General features: G+C 31.3%; 1 protein-coding gene and 1 pseudogene across 1 annotated transcript; both read right to left on the bottom strand.

The window, feature by feature from the left end:
• Positions 1-544: 544 nt before the first annotated feature.
• LOC126742731 (odorant receptor 49b-like) lies at positions 545-11,848 on the bottom strand. Its single transcript, XM_050449517.1, has 6 exons — positions 11,576-11,848; positions 6,213-6,703; positions 6,022-6,121; positions 1,203-1,304; positions 993-1,148; positions 545-936 (listed from the first exon to the last, which is right to left on the bottom strand). Exons 1-6 carry the CDS (start codon positions 11,846-11,848, stop codon positions 880-882), a joined length of 1,179 nt encoding a protein of 392 aa, XP_050305474.1. The 3' UTR covers positions 545-879.
• On the bottom strand, positions 1,088-5,147 carry LOC126742248 (uncharacterized; annotated as a pseudogene).
• Positions 11,849-20,614: the final 8,766 nt, after the last annotated feature.

The raw sequence follows: 20,614 nt of genomic DNA, 5'->3' as shown, positions 1-20,614 counted from the left end.
CCACTAAAAGCTTTTACGGGTTTAAAAATGCTTAGTCATAGTTTTGAGCATTTAATTTGAAATGTCTACAAAAATTAAATAAACGATATATTTTTTCCATATTGGATGTTTTTCTTATTATCCTGTTTAATGATAAGGCAAGATGACAACTTTGGCGCCACCTTGACGATTTTGAAAAATCATCAATTACTTTTTAATTTTTGATTTTAAGGTGAAAAATCACATGAAAACTTTTATTTCGAATTTAATTTGCTGTCAGTTAAGAATTTTTGCATACTGAGTGCCTCATTAAAAAATGAAACTGTTTAACATAAATCGCATTGTTCAATTTTTATTTCATTTTCACTACTTAATTAGCGAGAAAAATACTACTAGTTTGCTTATTTAATCGACCACGCAGCTCCAATAATAACGAAGTGTCGACTTTAAAAACACTAGGTTCTTCAGAAAAAACTATTTAACATTGGACAATGAAAAGACTTTGCGTTACATATAATTTATTCAAGAAACATGCACATAATCATTCGTATAACTTTAATAACCAAGAAACAAAATACATATATTCTTTAGTAATATTCCATAGTCTAAATAACTAAACTGTAAATATTCTGAATTTTGCGTACACGAAATGTAAGTCCACATTTTCAACACAGTTCGCTTTACCAAATTTGGGAGTAATCAAACTGTGCACAACCGACGCTGATCATTAAATGATAAATATTATTATTTGAATTTGATTATATGAAATCAAAATAACTATCATTAAGGAATATAAAATATTAGGCCAATAATAAGCATAAATAAGTAACATCCCTTAGAATAACTAGTATATTGGAACATATCACCATAATATCCAATAGAATAGAATATACTTAGGTTCTAATTTTCATAGTTTTGCATCATTAAGGAAATATAAGAATAAGCAACCTTCAGAGTCTGCAAGTGAATAATACATGTTTAATATTTTTTAGTCTGATTAAGACAACCTTTACCATTAAAGCAGTCTTAGTGGTCATTTGAAAAAATGGCCCGGCAGTAAGTCCTAACGGTTTCTGTGCTCTTAGTATCATTATTATGAATAATTTTTGTACTTTTGGGCTTTGATCATTCCAATTGCTCGCGCAAATGGCATCGGCAATACCTAAACCCTAAAAAGATTCCGAACTCGAAATATGTTTTTGCTATGAGTTGTAATCTTTTACCTCAACAGTAATCTCATTAGCACTCCAAGCTAAGATGAATATTTGTACTACAACCAATAGAATTATTGATCCAACGGACAGAAAACCAGTTATAGAATTTATCTGAAAAACAGATTCTTATCCACAGATTATATAGTATTATATTTCAAATTTCTGAAATGGTAAACTGAGCCTTACTTCTATATGTAAAGATTTCCTAGATCAAAACAAATTTTTATATTTTCATGAGGCTAAGAAATAAAAATGATTTAAAAAAGATTTATATTTGACTTGTTTCCTTAAAAGAATAATGTCATCCTAAGCAAATAGTAATTCTAACTAAGAACTTTCTCTCTCTAGGGCTTTCTGTTTTCAAATTGAAAAAAAGTGAATTATTAGTGAGAATAAAAAAATCTGAAAATTGTCATGTGCCTGTAGGTGTAATTTTAATTAATTTATAATGCTTTTAATATTTTGCCGACAGTTACAATAATTTCACTAAACGCGATAACGCTGTTACAACTGGTGCCCTTAAGATGTTGAGTAAAAGACGGACGCGGAGAACTACTCGCGAATTAGAATTATAAAGACGACGACGATATGTGTATGGATGATTATACCAATACTGAGTAATTTCCTCTGAGAATTTTGGACTTAAGTTTTTTTTTTAAATTTAAGTAAAATAATAAATTATAAAGCTAGCTATGAGCTTACTTAAAAGTTTCCTATTAATGAACCATTTACATTTTGAGTTTTTTCATGTTTTTTGCGTTTTTTATAAATTATACTGCCACAGGAATGACGAATACAACAGGGGAATGAGAAATTACAACACATTATTAAACTAAAAGTTATACGCTAAGTAATAAAAAAGTAACAAAAACTAAAAAAAAAATAGAACAAGTTTGAGATCAAGTAACCACAAATCAGTCTTTACTTTTCAAATACTTACTATGTACTTTCTAATACATTAACTCTATGTGGAAATTTATAATAGGTCTTGCGACCACATAGAACTAGCTTAGGCTGAGGAAGAACTTCAATTATTTCTTGTTTATTTATATAACTTGTATCGTTTTCGTTACTTAACTTCTCCCTAAAAATTTCTCCCCATTTTCTAAATCACATAATTTCAGAAAAGCCACTTTTATTTCTTCATCTTCAAAATCTGATTGACATATTGCCACATACCTGTAACAAGCCCTTTGCTTTTGCATACTTTGTAAGGATACTAACACAAATGTTCCCAGTTTTATTTCAGCATTATTTGAAGTTGAGGGAATTTCTTCCTCACTGTCGCTATATATTTCATTATATTGCAGTGTTTTGCAGTGGCAACTTTGTTGAAGATTGTAAGCAATCGGTATCAGATTCTGATGATGACGCTACTTGTCCATAAGAAAGGTTTCCTAGTTCATAGTGTTTGCAAAACTCTTTGCAATTAAAACAAGACAGACTACAAAAACTTTCGACTTTCCTATTACAACCTGGTGAACTTTCAAGGTTCCATTAAAAGGCAAGATCAAACTTGTATCTATTATATTAGAAAAGTGCTTTATGTCATGCGAGGAGATAACATAGAATATTATTTCGGGACAAAACTCTTTCAATACCTGAACAAATTCATTAAAAGTTGAGATATCTCGACCCTGCGCAACAGCCCTATCAGCACTTCTTTTGCAAGTTCCCCCAATCCCATCGGGTGCACCTTTTCCGTGTCCTGCCTCGTGATAGTTCCAAGTTGCCATTTTTATTTGGGGGTAATATTTGCAAAGCTGACTTCCCAGAAACGAAAACATTTTTTTATTTCGGTACTGTGTGACCGGACTGTCACTTAAAAAAATGGACAGACTCTATACCTTTACTGCAGTAATCACTTAAAATTGGATTTAAATGCGCCCAAATAGCGGGTGGGCCATGATCTAAATCTTCAGAAACAGTACAGAAGCTCTTTAGAACAGCTTTTGTTTCTCCTTTTGTGTAAACCACTGTTGTATGAAGACTAACTTGCTGTCTCGCTCCCCCAAAATGAAAAGATTGAACTTCTTCTGTATATTTCAGGCAGTAGTTTTCGCTAAAGTCGCAGTGCAGTAACATATCGGTGTCTGTAAGGCTTGATTTAAGCTCAGAAATACTTCTGTATTGATGAGTAATTCTAGCTTCATGAGCTAAAAATAATGGCAATTTTTTGTGAAGGATGGCTATTAACTCCTTAGCTTTGCATTTGTGTGGTTGTTTGGCATTTTTTTTAACTGTTTTTTCCTGTTTGGCTCTTTTATCAAAGTAATTTTGCTTTAAATTAACCCATTGAAAGTATTGAATTAAGCTATTCGGATCATAGTTTTTAAAATGTGGCATCTCAGTACTGCAAGTGTTGCACGGACGGAAAAGGCAATCTTCGTTTGCATAATTACAGCAAATATCTTTGACAATGTCCATGGGTACTTTTTCAAAGATTATATCATTTTTGTGAAGACTGGATATTAAGAGTTCCATATTTGCATGTGCAATACATTTACACGGTTCTCGGTCTGCCACCTTCATTTGCTTAACCCAAAATGGTCGAGCGCGACAAAAGAATGCATAGCTAATTTTATTTTTTGGATACAAACGAAGAAATTTATTAAACAAATTCTATAATGTATTTGAAAGAAAGCGTTTTTGTTTTGATACTTTATATTTTGTTACGAAAACCCTCTTACCCGGACACATTCTACAATTATCATCAGATCCTAAAAACAATTCAATTTGTTTTCTTATACCGGTTAGCTGTTTCTTTTTCTGACTGCATTTTCGATCAAATTTCCTGAGTGCAGAGGAAACTAAATTAGGTGTCTTTCTATATCTAATAATATTCGATAAATGCGTTTTAAGTTTGTACTTTTTTATTACATTACCATTTAAAACCTTCTTTATAATTTGCTTATCCTTATCAGATTTTAGTTGCGAATATGATTCCTTTAGCTGTTGCTTTATGACTTCACCAAAAAGAAGGTTTTTCTTGACCTTATCAATTGTGGGTGTTTCTACAACATTATCTAGTAGTTCATTTACTTTTGCCATTGGGGATCCAGCCTGCACACTTGGTTTTGATGTGTTGCTTGTTCTGGTTTGTTCTAATAATCTGTAGTACTTTTTCTTATATGTATCAGCCTTGGTCTTGAGTTGTTGCATAATCTTTTCTTTCTTTTTGTTTTCCCTATAACTTTTCACTTTGTTCCTATTCGCAAGTATTCGTCCCACCTCTTTTTGTCTGTTTTCTAAATATTCAGGGTCACTTTCATCTTCTGAGGAGACCGGGGGGTATTTTCTTGAATCCTGGCTCCAACTAGAAGTCCTTCTAGTTGGTTGTTTTTTCTTAAACGATAGTTTTTTGAGTTTTCTTTCCATTTCTTGCGTTGCTGTCGCTTTTGTCTGGGTGTTAATTCACTAATTGATTTTTTCACCTTATTTTCCTTTTGCTTTATATATTTTTGCCTCTCTTTTTCTTCCTGTTTTACTGGATCTTCACGTATCCTTTTGCGGCGTCCTTTTTTTTCTCGTTCTCTTTTTTCTCGTAATATTTCTTCGCGTGATTTTTTATTTTGGTTCCGTTGTCGTGCCTGAAAGTAAGTAAAAACAGTTAATTAAAAAAGAGGTCTATTTAAAATATTATTTTATGTACTTTTTTCTATTTTCATCATTCCCGTGGCAAACTTATCGTTCCCGTGTCGTTTAGATAACACGGGAATGACGCCACGTGAATGATATTTTAATTGTATTTTTTAGAAAAAATCGATTTAGGTTTTAAAAAGGCTAAAATAATTATAAAAAATATATTTAAACAAAATAAATCATTGTTATTAATGCAAATTATTTTTTAAAATATCAGATTTTGTCCTATATTTACTTACCATGGTAATGACGACACAACACGTTACAACACAAAAAGAAAAATTCAAAATTTAAAAAAAAGGGATGTGATCACTAGAGCAACTAATTTGATACTGCCGGCTCCCCGACCAACGCCGCAATATATACGTTTTGTTTCAAGGACTTGCGCAAATATGTTTAAGGTTTAAATCGTGAATATACAAATGTACACGGGAATGATGATGTCTATACGTGACAAATTTAAAACGTATATAATTTTTGTTTTGTTTTAGATATTGATGGATATAATAATACATTCTATTTTAAAGAAGTGTAAGTCGTTTAAGTATTTAAGAAAAGCAGTAAGATTTTATTGTAATTAAACGAATAAAGTCTAATTGAAAATAAAATTAGCTCTTAGGGACACACACGGGAATGATATTTTAATAGCATTCTTAGCAAAAAAAACTCGATTTAATTTTTTTTTAAATAAAAATATCCTGCAATACAAAAGCAAGTAGGTTATAATATATTATGAAAAATATAAATATATTTATCTAGATAATAATGATTATATGGAAAAAAAGTAAAATTACTCAGTATTGGTAGAATCACCCGTATAAAGACGTAAAAGACGAGTGATTTATATTAAGACGATATTTGTGTAACACGACTATATATTTCACATATGCTGTCCTTAATATAAGGAGCATATGAAGCGGTTTTTTTTTATAGTCGATGAACTGTCCTTTTTGTCATACTTTTTTTTTCATAAAATGTATTTTTTTTTTCTCTTATTTTGACAAATAAACGATTTGTATTTGTATTTATATTATTCATTTGTGAGCTGTGTTTCTTGTGTCCGACTTTCATGGCAAACCCTAGACCGACATCGATAAAAATCTTACATGCTTCAGGTCTTTTTCAAATTTAATTGCCGAAAAATAGATGAGATGATAATTCTATAATATTTTAGTTTACTTCTTACCACTACTAACTGAATAGTTCCTGATGCCAAACTTATAGAATTCAGTACAAATTCTAGAAGCATTACGTAATTGGTTTTCTCATTAAGTGACTTGACGAAGCTTAAAGTAATATGGAACATAAATATTTGAAAATATCAAGGGTGTATATTTTATATTATTGTTTGCTCTTATGCCCTATTAAAAAAATTACCCGATTAGTACTTGGTGTTCAACAATAAGATTCTTAACGGTTTCCAATACATCTCCTCCATTATCCTTGGCGACTTCATCAAATTTCCTTAGTTGGATTTGCAATATTTTCAGCCTAGCACTAGAATATATCATGAGGCAAATAAACGTAGTCTGCGTTGCTGTATTAAAAACAATTCCTTGATTAACAAAAATCAGATTGAAAAATATTACTAAGTTCATATGTTTTTCTCTTGCGAAAGGGTACCACATATCATGCATAAAAGGTTGGTCCTTGTATAGTGACAAGTCTGGACTAGCAAACATTTCTAGAAAGTGAACCAAAGTGAAGCATATGCAGGCTAACAGAGTGGCTACAAATTGCCAAAAATTGACTTTTCTACAATAGGATACTTGCTTCCAGTAGCATTTAACAACTTCTTCATCTTTGGAGTTTTTTATTAGGCCTTCGTTTATTGATATGTCTAAACACATATTTGGTATTTTTTTAACCTAAAAGAACATGGAATAACTATGAATAGTTAAACAAAGATTTGGTTTGTAAAAAAATGTATTTAAATCAGTTTTAAATTCATTTCAGTTTACTTCTTATCTATTTTAAAAATATTACTGTAAACCCTATAATTGTCGAATAACTAAGCAATTAATTTTTTTTAAAGCTGTTAATATGAATAAGGAATTTTTCCTTAATAGTAGTTTATTTAAAAAAAATACCAATTAAGTATAAATTGCATTTTTCTCTTTCGGATTTTCTAGCTTTTGGTAAAAAAATACTTTATGCTGACGTAGTCCGTAAACATTTTTAGTAAAATTTTATTACTTTTTCTACAGACTTAAGCATTACTAAGAGTCAAAGTCGTGTACTAATAAGTAACGAGTAAAAGTCTCAATAGCGACAAAAAATTAACTTCTGGTTAAAATTTTTAAATCAGCATATGGTTCATTCTTTTTCTTAAACGCTTACTCACACCCTTTTAAGCAGTCAATCTTATATGACTGCGGTATTTCAATCAGCACATATTTATCCCATAACCTGGATCATCATACAGATCATGGCATTTGTCAGCATCTCATTCATTCGAATCTTTAAGGATTCGATGGTAAAAAGAGATTATTAGTTGAACTATTCTGGCTGATTTAGATTCCTCTTTGATGTTGATTCGGAGTAATAATTTGTTAATGAATTAAGCATGACGTTAAAGAAACTACATTTCTTGGGTAGTTACAGTATTGTCTTGTATACTTGCATTAACGCAGAACTCCTTTTACTTGATATTTGTCGCTTAGGTTTTTCACTATTTTGAATGAGGTAGATCAAGCATTCATTTATTTAAAAAAAAACATTTTTTTGGGATGTATTTGGAAGTTGAGTAAAGTTTAGCAACTCCCTCCTCGCTATTTTCTAAGAATAATTACGTAATCCAAGTATAACAACTTGTAATTTGTTGTAAAATATTTCACGAACCCATTGGTTCAGAAATTTAGTTTCAATCAATGAGAATGTTTCCTCTTTATCTTTTGGATGCTACTATTCGATATTTAGATTTAACGTTCATATATATTGTAACCAGTAATAATTTCTGTTAATTCATGTGAAGGTCTTTTTATATATGGTTTATCATGTGATTTGCAAGTGAGTTCGCAAAAGCTCTGAGTAAAACAGTTCCTTTCTTATAGAATTCCTTTTCTTCTTACAGAATTGAAGACATTTATCCTTGTTGAAATGCTTTTCTTATAGTTATTGATATCAGTACTAATTCTTTACAGGACTTACGTACTTCTTATAACAGCATCTCTCAAGAAAGTACATTTCGCTTTTAAATCTATAAATGACGTCATATGTTAAGAAAGGTATCAACAAACTGTAACAAAGGGACATATCATATTATTATAAAGGGTGTTTTTTTGAGAAGTATACAAATTTGAAGTGAAATAAAACTATAAAAAAAAAATTATTGACATGGTATTGGTTTTATTTAAGAGATATTGTTATGCCATTAGTGCTTAAAAATGATTTCGGGCATATGAGCGCCACGGCTGGTTCGAATGTAGCGTAATCGGGAAGTCCAATTTTCGACCACTTTTTCAAGCATCTGGGGCCGTATCTCGGCAATAACGCGGCGAATGTTTGCTTCCAAGTGATCCAACGTCTGTGGTTTATCTTTGAAGACATGTGACTTTACATACCCAAAGAAAGTAACCCAGGGGTGTGAGATCACACGATCGTGGAGGCCAATTCACAGGTCCATTGCGTGAAATTATGCGATCATGGAATGTTTCCTGCAATAAATTGATAGTGTCACGCGCTGTGTGGTATGTTGCACCATCTTGTTGAAACCAAAGCTCTGCCACATCAAGTCGGTTCAACTGAGGAACAAAAAAGTCGGCAATCATGGCTTTATAACGTTCTCCATTGAGATATGGGCCAATGATTCCTCCTGATCATAAAGCGCACCAAACTGTGACTTTTAATGGATGTAAGGGCGTCTCAACAAAAGCTTCTGGATCTCCACTCCAAATTCGGCAATTTTGCTTATTGACGAAGCCGTTCAACCAAAAATGAGCCTCATCGCTGGACAAAATTTTGGATTGAAAAAATGGGTCAAGCTGAATACTGTTTTCCGCCCATTCACCGAACATACGGCGCGTATAATGGTCACGCGGTTTCAGTACTTGCACAAGTCGGATCTTGTAAGCTTGCAAGCCAAGATCTTGCCGCAAAATCTTCCACAAAGTGGATGGGCACAGCCCCAATTGTTGTGCACGACGGCGAATCGACTCATTCGGGTCCTCTTCAACACTATGCTCCACAGCAGCAATAACTTCTTCTGTGCGCACTGTATGGCATCTTTGTGGATGCGTATTATCAACTCGAGTATGCGTGGTACAAAAACGATCCATGGTTTTTCGAATAACTGGCTCGGATGGCCGATTATGTCGACCGTAAAATGGACGCAGCGCACGTTAAGTTTCGTGAATTAAACTATGATTTTCAAAATATATTTGCACAATTTGAAAGCGTTGTTCTGGAGTAAGTCTATTCATTGTGAAATGGCAAACTGTACTGACCACGAATACACCACCAACTGTCAAATTGACAATCACCAGAAACAGTTTTGACAACTTAAAATCCAAACCTCTAAAAAAACACCCTTTATTATCTTATTATTTTACAGTTAGGTGTTAAAAATATGATGTTTGGAAACTTTTTCTTACAATTGTGATTCACAATATTAATATCCTACAATTAATGGATAAATATGATTAACGAACTCTTGGGTCTGAAATCCTGCTTATCCTGTTAAATCAGATCTTTAATATCAAACTTGATTTTGAAATCTTCAAAAGAACAGTACATCTAGATTATTTGAGATTATTACCAACATCTAATTTGAAGTTACAAATATTTACAATATTTAATTTTGTATATCTGAATATTATTGCTTTCACTAATGCTTGTTTCACCTTGACCTGATGAGCTTAACAATTTACTATCACACGACTGGTCTTTTTATTAATTTAGTAGATTGAAATGTAAGTTTTCCTTTAAACAGACATTACCATTAGTTCATCGAATTAGCAAAAGTAGAAACTTAATGAGGAATAATCTTACCAGATCTTAACGCTGTTTTGAGCACTGTTTTTAATTTACTTTTTTAATCGGTTTTATCAACTTGAATATAAGAGGCGATATCGATTCAGTTCGTCTTTATACGTATACAACGTATTTGCGATTTTGGAAACGTCTTTAAAATCTCCACATTACTATTATCTACCGATCTTATTGTAGAGTCTGCGCCTCAAAATATTAAAATTCATGAACTGAACCACATATATATGCTCATTCATAAAAAAGACAAGAAGATTTATAAAAAAAAGAGAATGAACGTGGTTGAAAGCACAAATTGTCCATTATTTTGTAACTTTTTTGTGACTTTTGAGATCTGCATCTATAAAAACCTTTTTAACCAAATTAAGCAATACGTAAGTCCAGGTCTACAGTACCAACCTTATATTAAATTGCATTTTCTGAGAAATTCGGCTTTCGTAAAAATGTAGTAGAGTTCTTCATTTCCTAGTTGCCATAGATGATAAATAGGATTTAATTTATGACAATATTGCGGAGGGTTGTTGGGTGGGGTCAGATATAAAATAAAAACCACCACATAATTAAAATTACATTCAGGTACAATCCGTTAAAAAAAAAATTATAAAAAAAAAATTTTAATTAAAAATTTAAATTATTTTTTTATAAATTACACCTCTTACCTAAGTCTAGGTTTCTTTAAAACGCATTTATAATAGGAGCGTAGAATTATTTTTAACATGGTAGGTGTTATTGTGGGCAAACTAGAATTAACAATAAGCCAAGAAACAAATGTTTTTATTCTTCCTAGCGTTTATTTATTTATTGATATATATTGATTTATCTATAGAATTAATAGTTTAATTTTTATGATTCGATGTTATGTTGATAAGCTAAGAATTAGTAATTAAGGACGATGTATGTACCCATACGTTCAAAATCAGAAACTTAATTATTTAATACACTGTGAGATCTAAATTTGGGACATACACTCTTTGACAAAAATAAAATTTTGTGTTTTAGTTTTATCTTTTTGGTAATAAATTAATTAAATTATAGTAACTTGCACTCAGATCATCGGTGTCTTGATTTTTGGTAAATATTTTCTTTGTACTTTTTTATAATGGCGAACGTCGACATTTAAATAAACAGGTTTTTGTTTTATTTCTGACCCCACCCAACAACCCTCCGCAATACTGAAGATATTGGGTCATAAAAATGAAACTGAAAATTAATTTATGACGTTTAATTGATTTGGATCCAATATTTATACAGTCTAAAGTGGTGCTCTCGAAAGCAATATGGCTATATTTTTATTTGTTGCAAATTTTAACTTTTTGCAGTCAACAGTTTGCAAAAAGGATTTGACAAGGTTTTTTTCTGTTTGACTTGTATAATAATCAGATGCTTTAGATTCTCACATATTCAGAATTTTTTTCTTTCAGATCTTTTGCTTTCTTATCAAAATCCTCTTTCTATCTTTGACTATTTTGACTTCATCTGTAAATGCGTTATCTTTTACTTCTATATTAGAAGCTAACATACTTAGAAATAGATATAGTTACTAATTCAGTCGGTCAATTTCTCGAGTCTGCAGTTCAACCATGCTGCCATTCAGATTTTTATGGTACCAAGTGGTAAACTGATCGCCAAACTCTGATTATAATTGTTACCATTATCGTTAATATAAAATTATATAAAACATAGTAAAGCTATGAAGAAATAAAAATATGTATGTGGTAACCATCCACATTTGATTACAACTACATAATATTTACCTGGAATATCAAAATTTTTACACATGTTTCCAAAGTGATTATGAGAACATTTATGCTACTAAATAGCCTGGTCATTTGGTTATGCTTCACAATCAAAATACATAAATTAATAATTAGAGATAAAATAACAGTGACATAACTATAAGTCTGTATTCTAGCATAACATCTGTAGACTTTTTGATATAACCGATTCTTGGTAAATTCGAACGGCCAAAGGCCGCCGATTATTAAAAAATATTTTATGAACTTTATAAACTCTTCGTGCTTCGACATTTTTTAATACGTAGAAAAATCGCTGCTAGCATTTTTATATCAAATTCATGGATATGAATATTTAATGCGCTATATACAGATACCCTAGATAGTCTATATGGAGGGAGGATATATTAGAAAAATTGCGGGCATTTTTAATGAAAATGGGCTGTTTTAGACACACCTCCTACGAATAAATATATTTTTTAATAATCTCTGAAAAAAAAACGAGGTGAATAATAGCAGTAACTTAGGCTACAATTACAGAGGACGGGACTTCTGATGAAAGTTATTCTTATTTCCTATTAAATGCCACAAAACTAGATTTTTTATTATTTTAATTTTTTAAATAACAGTAATTAATTTTACAAAACTGCCATTTTGAAGAGTTCAGTATCTGGTAAATTGTTAAAAAGTTAGCAAGAAACATTCCCCAAGGAACTATTTTATCCCCTTTTTCTTTTATTATATTCAGTATACAGTGCTTTCATTTCAAAACGATCCACCCTTAATAACTTTCTTAAAAAAAAAAAAAAAAAAAAAAAAAAAAAAAAAAAAAACACGTCAAATTAGATATACAGGGGGTCGTTTAATTATGCATTTACTGAAGTTCTGTCAATCACCTCCTCACCTCCAGCTAACCTCACTTTAATATGTCAAATGGGAACCCCCATCGTGTGATACATGAGTAAAATTCTCTATTCAACGGTACCAAAAAAAATTAGGTAAATGTGTAAGCAAATAGTTAGCGAAAATGTCTAGAAATAATGAATATTTTATTTACGCCAAACTTTGGTATGTCAAATGGCTACCCCATGGTGTGATACATTATTTTAAAGGGCATTTATTATGCTATCAATGGTTGTAAAAAAAAATAAAATTGATTGACCAAGAAGCAATTAAAGTGTAAATCGGTAGGGTAGAAAAACAAATTTAATTAGTTTAACAAATTTATTTTATTAAAAGTTCAAAACGCGCGCCGTTATTAGCAAGACAATAAAAAAGCCTATTTTCAAACTTCTTACAAACATTGACAAGGATCTGCCCGCTATTTCTTTGCATTCTTGAAATATTCTATTTTTTAAATTCTCAATACTCTCAGGTGGGGTTTTATAAACTTTGCCTTTTAAGTAGCTTTTAAATATACACATGGTGGTACTCTTATTATGTTAGAGAAAGCTTTTTTAACTAAATTTGTGTTTATTACTATTGACAGATTTGATCATCTATTGATTAAAAAGGTGTGCGAGTTTTCTATTGTATTTAGCTGTAAGTTAAATTTGTATATTTTAGGATTGTATCGATCTCCATTTGGTAATTTAGATTTGTTTTTAGAAAAGTTGGAGATCCTCTTACGAAATTTTGGTTAATGCGATGTTGGTTCTGACTGGCGATCTTAATGTAAATTTTTTAGACAAATCTAATGGATCAAATCGAATGCTTTTTAATCTGTTAAACTCATTTAATTTTAAGATGCACGTGGATCAGCCAACCCGGATTTCAGCATTTTCTTCCTCACTGATAGATTACTCCTGTACGAATTTTAACCAACACGAAAATCAGTGTACAACAATCAATGCCGGTTTGTCTGACCATGAGACAATAGTGGGATTAGTAAAGCATAATAGTGCAGCTAATGAGAATAAGTTTGCACGCGATAGACTTTATACTAGAGCTAATTTCCGCAAATTCTCCTTGCTTTGCAATATGTCAAGTTGGAAATAAGTATTGACTACTGTTAACACACTGCATAGCTTTCATCAAATAGTATTAAACAATTTTAACACTGCTTTTCCTGTTGTCAATATTAACAAACGAAATAGAAAACCTTGGTATACTAAGGGTTTACGAGTATCTGAGAAAAATATGCGCTCTCTTTTTTACATAAGAAAATACGCTATAAACAATGCAACATTTTTAAATTATTATAACAGATACCGCAAAATTTACAGAAACTCAATCAAAATGGCTAAGTGGACCTACTTTCAAAGGAGGATAAATAATTCCTCCAACAGAGCAAAAGGGTCTTGGAAGATTTTAAATGAGCTAAGGGGCAAAAATAATGTCGTGGTTATTCCAAGTACCTTAGATTCCAATGTCCTCAATTCCATCTACTGTGATATTGCTAGTAACCTTGCAGCCAATCTCTCACAAAAAATAGATCCCAGGAGCTATCTCAGCAATGTGGTAGTAGCCGAATATTTCTTTTTTGCCCCCACAAGTGTAGAAGAGCTTAAACAGTTAATGGTTAATATTAAGAATAAGAGTTCATCAGGTTGGGATGGGCTTTCTCTTAAAATATTTTCTGCTTTACCTTTTGTTGCTTTGCAAGTCTTGGCCGAGTCAATTGACTTTTCATTTATGTCTGGAGTTTTCCCAGAGTGCTTAAAAAGAGCAATGATTGTTCCTCTTTACAAGGGTGGCGATCGCGACTGTCCTTCTAACTTTAGACCTATAGCGTTATCGCCTACTTTAGCCAAGATAGTGGAACGGCTTGTTAAGGTGAGGATGGTTTTATTTTTAAATAGGTTTGGCCTATTGAGTCTTCAGCAGTTTGGCTTTCGTGAGTCTGTGAGCACAAATGATGCTATCTTTAGCTTTTTAGAGCACCTCTACAACCGACTGAATGTTGGTGAAGTTGCAGCAGCGGTATTCTGTGACTTGTCCAAGGCATTTGACTGCGTGAGTCACAGAGTGCTGCTGATGAAACTGGAGCTCTATGGTTTCAGAGGAACTGCCCTTGAGTGGTTTCGTTCCTACTTATCAAATCGTGTCCAGGCTGTCAAATTTAATAGTGGTATCTCTAAGGAACTTAATATAAATGTCGGTGTTCCGCAAGGATCAGTACTTGGTCCTTTACTTTTTCTCATTTATATGAACGATCTGCCACAACTGTAGGTAACTGGCAAATTTACATTGTTTGCCGATGATACCACCATCCTCTGGCACGACTCTGATGTTTTTCAAATGAAGGACAATATACGTGCAGATTTGTTAAAAATAAAAGACTGGTGTGATGCAAATTTTTTGACATTTAATGTTTCCAAAACAAATATCCTTAATTTTAAATGTAATACAAATGATATATGTTTAAATAATGAAGCCATCACCATGCCATCGTTCAGTAAGTTTTTGGGTCTTTCCATAGACAAGTTCCTTAAATTTGAAGACCATATTGTGAATGTATATAGAAAAGTCTCATCAGGCTGCTACGCCGTAAGGGTTATTGCTACCAGTCTTAATTTCTCCATCGCCAGATCTGCATACTTCGCGATTATCGAGTCGCACCTTCGATATGGAATTTGCTTTTGGGGTTCATGTTCAAACTCACTTTTTAGTTCAGTGCTTGTACTCCAGAAAAGAGCCATTAGATATCTATGTCGGGCCAAGCCTCGTGACTCATGTCGCCCGCTTTTTGTTAGTCATAATATTTTAACCCTGTGTTGTATCTTTATCTTGGAAACAATTTGCTTAGTTTTTAGAAAATATAAACAGGAACTTCACTTAGGAAGCCACTATAATACGCGACAAAATTATTTGTTGAGGCTATCCATTCCTCATTTTGAACTTAACCGTAGCTCTATCATATATGGAGGTAGAAAGCTGTTTAATAAACTTCCACTAGAAATAAGACAACTTAAGACTGAAAAAAGCCTACGTACAAGGACGAAAATATTTCTTGCTGGTAAAGCGTACTATAGTTTAAGTAAATTTTTTAATGATTAGCATTTAAGTATTTTTCAAAGTTTTATATAATTTTATTTTATTTTAAATTAGTTTCTCGTTTTTATTCCTTTAATGTACAGTCTATTGGCTTTGTCTACAACTTCTATGTTTATATTGACAATAAAGCATTTTTGAGTTTGAGTTTGAAAGAAAAAAGTCTAGTGGGGTTAGGTCCGGAGACCGCGCAGGCCATTCGATTGCACCACGTCTGCCAATCCACTTTTCTCGAAAATTTTCATCAAGCGCCACTCTCGAACTACCAAAGTGTAGTGCGCGGGAGCTCCATCCTGCTGAAAATGTATATTATTTTTATTCAATAATATAGCACCATGTTGATCTACTTGATTTTCCATAGATTGGATGATGGAAGGGTATATTGCATTTTCTAAAAGGTTTAAATAAATTTCGCCAGTCAAATTTTTTTCCAAAAAAAATTGCCCGATTATTTCATTCCCATAAATTCCTGCCCAAACATTAATTTTTTGGGGATATTGAGTATGACCTTCCCGAAAAATATGCGGATTTTCATTATCCCAGTATCTACAGTTATGTCTGTTCACCAGGCCATTTAAAAAAAAGGTCGATTCGTCACTGAAGCAAATGTTTTTCAATAAATGGGGATCGTCGTCAATTCGCTGGCACATCACTTCACAAAACTGAATTCTCCTATCAAAATCATCTTCTCCGAGTTCATGAAGAATATGAATTTTATAAGGAAAGAACTTTTTTTTTTTAATTTTATGTACGGAACCAGTGGAAATATTTGTTAGTTTTGCGGCCTTTGGTATAGACAAAGTTGGATCCATAGCAAATTGTCCTAGTACTTCAACTTGGCATGCTTCATCGACAACTCTATTTTCATATTTTTTCTTATTGCAAATCGATCCCGTCTCTTCAAATTTTCGTATCAATTCGTATTTATGGCTCACGTTTTTATCTTGATACCTTTCATTAAATGCTCTCGCGGTTCTGCGAGCACACCGATCTTGAGCTCCATAAAGGAAAATTATTTCTATTCTTTCGGCTAGCGTATACATCATTTTAATAACTCACTGTTTTAACTAAAATTAAAAAATTGCACACGTCAAACTGACAGTTTTAACAATAATAAATCGTCTGCTTTTTAAACGCCTAAAAATGTAAGGTATTGCAGTGTTTTTTTGTACCTATTAGGTAGGTTTCGTAAAAAATATGAGTGAAATAAATACACATACAAAGTTATAAGACTGCAAAGATTTTTGCAAAAAATTTGAAGACACTCTTTTTTCTCGCAAATAACGATACACATTCTTTACTTAAAAAAATAAATAATTTGCTTGAACTAAATGTACTGTTTGTTACCACACATTTTAACTTCTAAATTGCTTGTATTTTTTTTTTAAGATCTATTATAAAAAATGTAAGAATTTTAAAATGATGTAGGTACCATACTAAAAGTATTCATTTAAAATACCAAAGTTTTGGAAAAATTTTTGAAATATACAAGTATACAAGTTGTTGTATTTTTGAATGCGAAAAAAGAAATTTCCAATATAACATGAATTATAATAGGTGTTATCTGTAAAACAAAAATTGTAAAAAAGAATGTATTTCATTTGCGATTTGGGTGCAATAACAGGAAAAAATTAATTATTTCGTTTGGATGCGACATCTTTTTAAATCTTTCGTCGAAAATTAATTAGGTATACGCCAACTGAAAAAATTATTAACGAACATTAATATAGTTGATATTATCAGCGTGTAAGAAGAAGGCTTTAAAATGAAACATACGAGACGTCATTTGAGTATTAATATTAAACAACTTTCAGAATGATTGAAAGCTTAAAAACTCTCTTGTATCTGAACTTTTTTACAATCTTTATTTAACACCACATAACGCAAAACAAGCCTTATTTGTTCTGTGTGACTTGTATCTGGGGTACAGTCCCTAATTATTGAATAATATTTGGTATTGCGTACCATATTTAAAATATAATTTTTCACTTTAGAACTCATTAATTCTACAATTTCATTTTGAATTTGATAGCTTAAATAATTAGTATTTTTTTAAAGAATTTTCCTGGGAGTTCTACACTCTACTAAGATGGTCTCTCATCACAGGGTCAAATGAGGAAATCATCTCGACAGCCTTCAGAACATTTTCGTTATCAGGTTGAAAAAGTATTTTAGAAGGACCCTGAAATGCTAGACATTGTCGGGAGAAAAATTTTACGATTGCAAGAATTCTTTCCAGAACATCATGCCAATATTTTTTTTGGTTTCTAAAACCCGTAAATGATGATCATATACAGTAATAGATAATTTTAACATTTTTTCAACTCATCCATGTATTCATATGAATATTATGTACAATTGATGTTTGATGTCTTTTTATAGCCAACGATAAGTGTTGCCAATCAGAAAAACGATTTGAATCAGAAAAAGTATTGATAGTTTTCCCGAAAACCTTACAATAAAAGCAAAATAAAAAAATTTTTAAAACTGAATAACTAAGCCAAATTCTCTCTGTTGTTTCACTATTCTCTAGTTTTCTGACAAAGTACATACTTGAAAATTTTCTTTTGTCTTGATTTATAGGAAATTGATTGGGTCCTATTAAAGGAGGTTCTTCGCTCAACGAAGCGTCTGACTTCCTCGTTGTTAATGGTTCTAGGCCACATACCAGGATCCTCTGCTAGAGGAATAGTATTTGTCATCTCAGGGTCCATTTCAGTCACGGCTTCGGTTTCATCTTCACTTGTAGCTTCTATTGTTGACTCGGTGGGTTTGATCGATTCTACGTTTTCACTGAGAGTTGATGTACTTGTAGATGGTTCAAGAGCAGGAACAGGTGAAGTAGTGGTCGCTTCAGAACATTGACTCTCTAAAGTTTATGTTTCTGCATGGGAAACTGGAGTTTTCGCCAAGAAATCTTTTATTTTGTCAGCCATGTTTTCCTGTTCTTGGGCTCTAACTTGTTTGTGCGGGTCCGGTAAAGTTAAAGAGACGTCTAAAAAACTATTTTTTTTTTAATTTTTACTTAGAATATTGAGTCTGAACGTTTTATTCATAAAAAAGTAAGGATGAAGTAAAAAAATTCCAAATTTTAAAAATTATAAAGGATTTTCTACTTACGTATAATGCACAATTTCAGCCCGCTTAACTGCACTCTATTAGCGACTAACCATCACGTTGATCATTATATATATATTAATTCAAATTTAAAGTCTTAATTAACCAAATTCTATAACTTAGAAGAATTTACATCACTTCTTTAGGCCATAAACACAAATTTCTACAGGCGAATTAGGAATATCAAATATGTAAATACGGATTAATTCATAAATAATAAAATAAGACTGTCAAATGTCACGTCAACAAAATATTATTTTATTATTTATTGGGAGCGGCTACTGTACGAGTACGATTATTGGAATTTTCTCTTGTGTCTCATTATAGGTAAGTATTTGTTTATTTATAAAAATTTATATAATAAATAATAGTTTTACTAATAAAAAATATTTATTGTTTTGACTATAAGTTAATAAGGTAATTTACATTAAACCTTATCGTTATTATTTACCTATTAATAATTAAATATCTTAAATTATGTTTTTTCTTCAAAATTATACTTAATATACATAAATTATACATACTTAAAAATATAATAAATTACATAAAATATCGAATAATTTAAATAAATAATGCATATTTTTTAAAACTTTATAAATGTGTTTTTGTTCACAAAATGATGTAAAAACAAACTATATTATGCTTTTATTACCTAACATTTAGTCGACGCCAACCCATCCAATTAAAAAGTGTCCCAGACAAAACCAAAAAATACTCCTGGGGACATACTGAAGCGATTTCCATTTTTCTCAATAAGGTCTGTTTTATTTTTCGGGTGAGTAAATTACAAAATATCTCATTATAGCAGTACAAAAAATGCTATAAATTTACAATTTTAGCTCCCAAAAAGCTTCAAAATTACCTCAATATATATATTTTTTAAGTAAAATCAAGAGCTAAAAAACCTTATGTAAGCCGGCAATAATTACACATTTAAAGTATGAAAAAAATCTTCATAATTTCCAAAGTTTTGTATTTTTTTCCAACAATCCTCACTTTTTTATTAATAATATGACCACATTTATGTAAAAAATTAAAAAAAAATTCGTGTTTTAATCGTTTTTTTTTGTATGTACACACGCATATACAAGCACACCTCTAATTGTGTATACATAGACACAAACACGGTTTGTGCCGATAATTCCTCTTTTCCTAACTATTATCCCAGTCCCTAAATAGGGCTCAAACGACTACCTAACCCACTATTTAGCGCCAACCCAAGGTTCCAATCCCTTTTTGCGATCCCAACTCCACATGTGGGCAAACCACATAGTCCCATGTGTCCCACAACAAATCCTTACCTATAATGACACGACGAAGTGATGTGAATCCTTCTAAGTTACAGAATTTGGTTACTTAAGGCTTTAAAATTAAATTAATAGCATATATAATGGTCAACGTGATGGCTAGTCGCAAATAGAGTATACTTAGTTAAGCCGGGTGTAAAATTTTGCATTTTTTTACTTCCTCAGTTTTTTATCAATAAAATGTTCAAAACTCAACATTCTATGTAAAAATTTTCCAAAAAAATTTCCGTTTTTTAGACGTCCCTTTAACTTGGATGATACACAAATAAAATATTTTGACAGTTTTGGCACTACCAGCTACGCCGGTAATTATCACGTAAAAGTCTAATTACCTCATTTTTTTATATCTAATATCATTTAATATCCTTAAAGATATAAAAAAAATTATTTAAAAATTACATTTGCATTTTTTTCCTGCATACATTTATTATTTTAACTTGAATTATTAAAGGCAATGACTTGGCATAACAAAAGTTGTATAATATTTTATTTAACTTTTAATAGTTAAAAGCTTTATTATTTAAAATAATGAAAATTAAAATATCCCAAAAGCCATTAAATCTTAAGAGATTATTCTCGAATTTTGCGTAGGATCTAACTATTGTAATAAAACTAATTTTGGATTTTATTACTTTATTGGAAT

This window comes from Anthonomus grandis, chromosome 1 (genome assembly GCF_022605725.1).
Source record: "Anthonomus grandis grandis chromosome 1, icAntGran1.3, whole genome shotgun sequence".
NCBI classification, from domain to species: domain Eukaryota; kingdom Metazoa; phylum Arthropoda; class Insecta; order Coleoptera; family Curculionidae; genus Anthonomus; species Anthonomus grandis.
This window is presented reverse-complemented; position numbering and strand designations above follow the sequence as displayed.